Source organism: Orycteropus afer, unplaced genomic scaffold, assembly GCF_000298275.1.
Source record: "Orycteropus afer afer isolate SDZICR_OR568_19922 unplaced genomic scaffold, OryAfe1.0 scaffold00769, whole genome shotgun sequence".
NCBI classification, from domain to species: domain Eukaryota; kingdom Metazoa; phylum Chordata; class Mammalia; order Tubulidentata; family Orycteropodidae; genus Orycteropus; species Orycteropus afer.
Window position 1 is genome coordinate 246,965 of NW_006922356.1, and position 5,691 is coordinate 252,655.

Consider the following 5,691-nt stretch of genomic DNA (forward strand, 5'->3'; position numbering starts at 1 on the left):
TAACTATATTGCAAGGTATTTGTCATTTGCAATGGATATAGACCAAAATCTTTGTGAATTTCCAAATACATAAGAAAAAAACTCTACAGCATAGCATCTTTAGGAGTTATGTTTTCCTGAGAGGTACTTTACAATCTACATGTTTGAGAACAATAAAGACTTGCTGAGATTTGTGTGCTGAGTGGCGAGTAAGGCTATGTCATGAAATGATTATGTCCACTAGGTAAATGATTTGTTTCCATTCATTACATTACAGTGGCATGAATAAAACTCATGCTTTAAGAAACTTTGATAATAAGAACTGTTCCTTATGACATTTGGAGCTGCTGAAAAATAGTGAAAACTCAAATCTTACAACCTTGAGTGTCAAGGGTCTACTATACAGGTCAGCAAAAGAGGAGAGATTAAAAACTCTGTGTTAGTTCAGAAAAGGAGGGCTACCCAGCTCATAGAAGAGGATGCACTTGAACCATCTTAAAAAATCAGGTAGGATTCAGCCTTTACAGATAGATGTTCAGTCCATCAGGCTAAGGAATGGTGTGTGCAAAGATGACAGTGATGAAACACAAGATATGTTTGGGGAAGCAGAAAGAGGTCCAGAATGACCAGAGTGAGGGATGCTTGTATATAGAGTTAGAGGTATATGTGAAAATTAAAATATTAGGATATCACTGTTAAGTCAGCCAGGGAGGATTTTGAACATAGAGATTCAAGGAAGAGTCATCAAAATATAGTAAGAATTGGAGGAGGTAATACAAGGAGTAGAAAGCCCAGTTAAAAGTGAGTGAACTAGTCCAGGAATACAGCAGCTCCAGCCTGAACATGGTGAATGACTGGTGAGAGAGATTATAGAGGAAACTCTATTTAAAATAAAGTTAGGTTTGGAAAGATGGACACCACAGGGTGAAAAACTGTGAATAGAAAACATCACAATTAGTAATTGCTGGTGAGATTGTGGTAACACTGAAAATATTATGCTGGTTTGGAGAGAATTTCAATGCAAATCGATTGATTGTAAATAGTGAAAAATCATATTGTTTCATAATTTTTCTTAAAATCAATGTGAGATAAACACATCACATTTAATATTTCATTCAGTGAGGAAATTCTGGTTTTGAGAAATTAAGAAGCATCACTAATTCATAGTCAGTAAATGAAAAAGTCATAAATGATAATATAATAATTGTAATATCTAACATTTATTGAGCACTTACTTTGTCCAATGCACTCTTCACAAAAAGACTTATATATATATACTTATATGTATATATATATGGCCCCAATTTAACACTCTTGCTGCCCAAATACAGTCTTTGAACCAGTAGCATCAGTATCACTTAGGAAATTTAGGATTCAGACCCTAACCTCAACCTACTGAGTAAGAACTTACATTTTAACAAGATATCGAGGTGATTCATATGCAAATGAAAGTTTGAGAAGTGCTTCTAAACCCTATGGGAGTCACTATGAGTTGGAATCAACTCAATAGCAGTGGCTCTATACACCACACCACGCTGCCTTTATAGTGAATTTGAGGTCCAACAGGAACAAGAAGAAACGTCAAGTCACTGAAAATGTGGTACTAGAGCACAGGAAAAGGCTGAAGTGGGGGATACAGGTTTGTGCCTTGTAGAGTTGTACTGAATCAAACATGCTGGAAAAGAATACAGAAAGAAAAGTAAGAGGACTTGGGACAAAATTTTCACTTATTCAAAATTCCCACATGACTCCATTCTGGACCTAATCATCATATTTTAACTGTAATATTCTCTTCTCTTGAGAGAGAGACATATTTTCTTCCTATCACATCCTCACTTACTTCCCTGGCCTGGAACACATCATAGAACATACATCTTCCTCAACTCCTACAGCAAGAGAACCCAACATAATTAAAGAAAGGTTATTGTCACTACACATTCCTGGACCCAGTACCAATCAATAATACTTTTAATTGTCTTTGGTTTCACTTAACACTCTATTAAATTCCTAACCTAACCACTAGTATCCTAAGTCTCCCAGATTTACATGACTTGGTAAAATAGGGAGATTGGAAAAGAGATATGTGGGAATAGAGGTTGTTGAAGAATATTTGGGATAGTCGCCAAAAAGGAAGTTAGAGACACAAAAAGGTATATCTAAATAGTTTGACTATCCATAGCCCTTCTCAGCAAATATTTGCCATGATTAGAGGAGCTCACTAACTCTGAAAACAGAAACTGAGGAATGCATCACAACAAAATAGCCATTTGAGCTGGACCTCAAAGAATGAGTAGCTTTTCTATGAGCAGAAAAGGCCCAGCTACTAGAATGAATGAGCCAAGTGTTTAGAGTGTGAAAGTGAAGCCCTGGTTCTCCTGCCTATTATAAACTCACAGTCAAGGTAAATTTACAACCACTTGCTTCTCTCTATGTGAGACGAAGAGTCAAACTGTATATCTTTTTTGCGCTGAGACCTTAAAGATCAGCTTTTAACCTAGAGTGGATTTTTATGGCTGAGTTATAAACATTCAAGAACTAAAACCTGACAGTTCCTTAAGTATTGTCACAGCAGTAGATGATGCTTCAGTAATTTCAGCACATTTCAACTTCTGCTGAATACTATGCCTTAAGCGCAATAAGATTTGATTTTATCTGTCTAAACAACACAAAGGGAAGTACAGAGGTTGCAATTTCATGATGAATTGAGTCTATATAGTCAGCCACACTGGATAATCTATGAAGGACGCTGTTAAAGGAAGATGCACCAAAAGGGAATAGCCATTCTGCCAGGTAATTGCTCAATTTTCATTGCACATTCCTTGCATCAGCATAAGCTGTATAATTTTTTAAAAAATATCAACTAACATTTTTGTAGTCATATGCAAGTTTACAAAGAAGATTCATATGTATTAGGTGAATGAATCCTCACAAAAACTTCACATGGTAGGTAAAACAGGTCTTATTGTCATCCTTATTGGGACAGAAAGAGGATATGATTTTCCCAGTGTTTTATGGCTAGGATATTTATACTCAATATCAATGTGTTTAAAATCAAAGTCAGTGCATTAGAAGAGAATTGATCATATGAGAACAGTTCAACTCAACCGAACTTTTGATAACTTTTCCCATTCCTCTGCTGGGTGTGATGTGACCATATTTGTGGTTTTAGATGCGAGATGTAATTGGGGCAGCAACAGCCAATCAGAACCACTTCCGTGTCTGCATGGATCATACCATTGCCTACATGAACACTTACTCCATTCCCAAAAGTGTACAGGAACGGGTTCGGACTTGGTATGAATATACGTGGGACTCTCAAAGAATGCTAGGTAGGCATGGCAAATGATTGACTAAATACCTATCAACCATGTGACATAATAAAATTTTTGTATGGTAGAAGCAGAAACCAGTTGGATTTGAGCAAAATAAAATGAAAAACAATTAGATAATCTTTAAAATCATAGATTTAATACTATGGGATTGTTTTTCTTAAATATACAGCTATCATATGCCAGTTATGCAAACCCTGGAAAAGGCTAAATTTTATTCAGTGCTTACTAGATACCGGTATTACATGTGCAGTTTCATATAATCTTCATGAAGAAAATGAAGAAGGAGGAGAATAATCAGGCAAATTTGCATCAACCTGTTTGTAGACAAGAAGATGGAGGTTCTTAACTAAGGAATTTGGCCAAGAGCACACAACCTGCAAAAGGAACTGCAGCTCAGACCTCTTGAGTATGTTTCCTCCAAAACTCTTGTTCCTTCTGCAACATCACACTCCCTCCCTGAACACAGTATTCAGAAAGAACAGCAATCTATCAGGCCTTTCCCAGCCTCCTGTGGGAAGCTCAGTTGCTTCTAAGAGACCCTGGAGAATTAATGATTTCTGTTATTTGTTGAAAAAGAGCCCTGGTGCTGCAGTAATTAAGCCCTTGGCTGCTAACCTGATGATTGGCGGCTGGAACCCACCAGCCATTCCGCGGGAAAAAGACATGGCAGTCTGCTCTCATAAAGCCTTGGAAACCCTATGGGTCATTCCTACTCTGTCCTATAGTGTATCGATGAGAATTGACTCCATGGCAATGGGTTTGCTTTTGGTTTGGGTTATTATTACTTTTTGTTGTTGTGTGCAGTGGATTCCAATTCATAACAATCCTATAGAACAGAGTAGAACTGTCCCATGGGGTTTCAAATGCTGTAATCTTTACAGGAGCAGATTGCCAGGTCGTTTCTCCCAGGGAGTGGCTGGGAGATGATAGATAGATAGATAGACAGACAGACAGACAGATGGATTTATATATTATATATATATATATATATATATATACATATATATATATATAACACATATTATTTATATATTATATGCTGTTGTTGTTGTTGTTATGTGCCATAGAGTCAGACCCGACTCATCGCAACCCCTCCTTGGGTTGCCAAGGCAGTATCACTATGGAAGTAGAGTGCCCCATCTTCCTTCCGAGGAGTGGCTGGTGGGTTATACATGTGGATTTAACTTAAGTTAAAAATAATGTGCTACAGGGAGACAGCTCAGGGGGCAGGAGAGTATGGAGGGATGGACACTGGGAAGTGGTAACTATGGGGAGGAAGTGGGAGGGGAGCAGTTGCATTGTGGTAAACTGTGGTCAATGACATGAGACAAAGTATATGTGAGCTGCTGTATGGAGAGTGAATTTGCTCTGTAAATCTTCACCCAAATCACAATAAAAAAAAAAAAACTTTATTGAGATTTATTTTATGCTCCAATATATTCACTTGAAAAGAATATGTGTTCTGTAGGATATGGTATTCTGTAAATATCAGCTAGAATAAGATAGCTAATAATGTTGCCCAGATAAAAGGGTTAAAATCTATGGAAAAAAAAATAATGTGCTAGTATCAGAGATAATCAAATTCAACCTTTAGTTTGATCTTTACCATATAAAAATAGAAACTAGTGTAACTGAAAAACCAAATGCTATTGTCTCCAAATGAAAATCTCAATTCTCATATAGCAAAGATTCCTAAGAACAAAAAGAAATCCCCTAGTTGTTGATAGTAGGACCTTTTCTTTACCTCTCTTCTACTCTTAAGATATTTCAACACCTATGTTCTGAACCTCTTCATGAATCCAGAATGACCTAAACCTCATGTCTCTCTCTTCACCTCCTAAAGCTATTCCTGGAGATTTTTCAGTGGGGAGAGAAAGCACCCAAAGGAGCTGGCAGGCTCCTTCCCTCTCTCTCTTGAGCACGAGTAGACACTGCTCCAAGTCCTTGGTTTAAGGAGGTAACTAGAAACCAACAGCCCTCAGAAATAAGAAACCATGTTATTGTAGAGTATTTTCATCTTTAGAATCAATATTGAAATCAAAATAGGGGTATGAGATGGCAATTTTTTTTCTGAATATAAGACAAATATCAAAAATAATCAACTCTCAGAAGCCCTTGTCATATTAGATATTAAGAATGAGCAGTTTTGCTTATGGAACATTTATTAGCCTACAGGCCTATCATTTAATTTGAATTCACATGTAGAAAAATCTAACATTAAAGTGTTCATATTGTTCATTGAGTTAATAAGGAAGTTGTTGTTGTTGTTGTTATGTGCCATCGAGTTGGACCCAACTCATAGCGACCCCTCCTTGGGTTTCCGAGGCAGTATCACTACGGAAGTAGATTGCCCCATCTTCCTTCTGAGGAGTGGCTGGTG

The 5,691-nt window shown here is 37.1% G+C and overlaps 1 protein-coding gene across 1 annotated transcript in view; it reads left to right on the top strand.

Annotated features, from left to right (window-relative positions):
• The window catches only part of CNGB3 (cyclic nucleotide gated channel subunit beta 3), a 237,372-nt gene that overhangs the window by 165,655 nt on the left and 66,026 nt on the right, over positions 1-5,691 (top strand). The window contains exon 12 of the mRNA XM_007957655.1: positions 3,149-3,308. Coding sequence (XP_007955846.1) covers positions 3,149-3,308 — 160 coding nt within the window. The remainder of the gene's footprint in view (positions 1-3,148; positions 3,309-5,691) is intronic.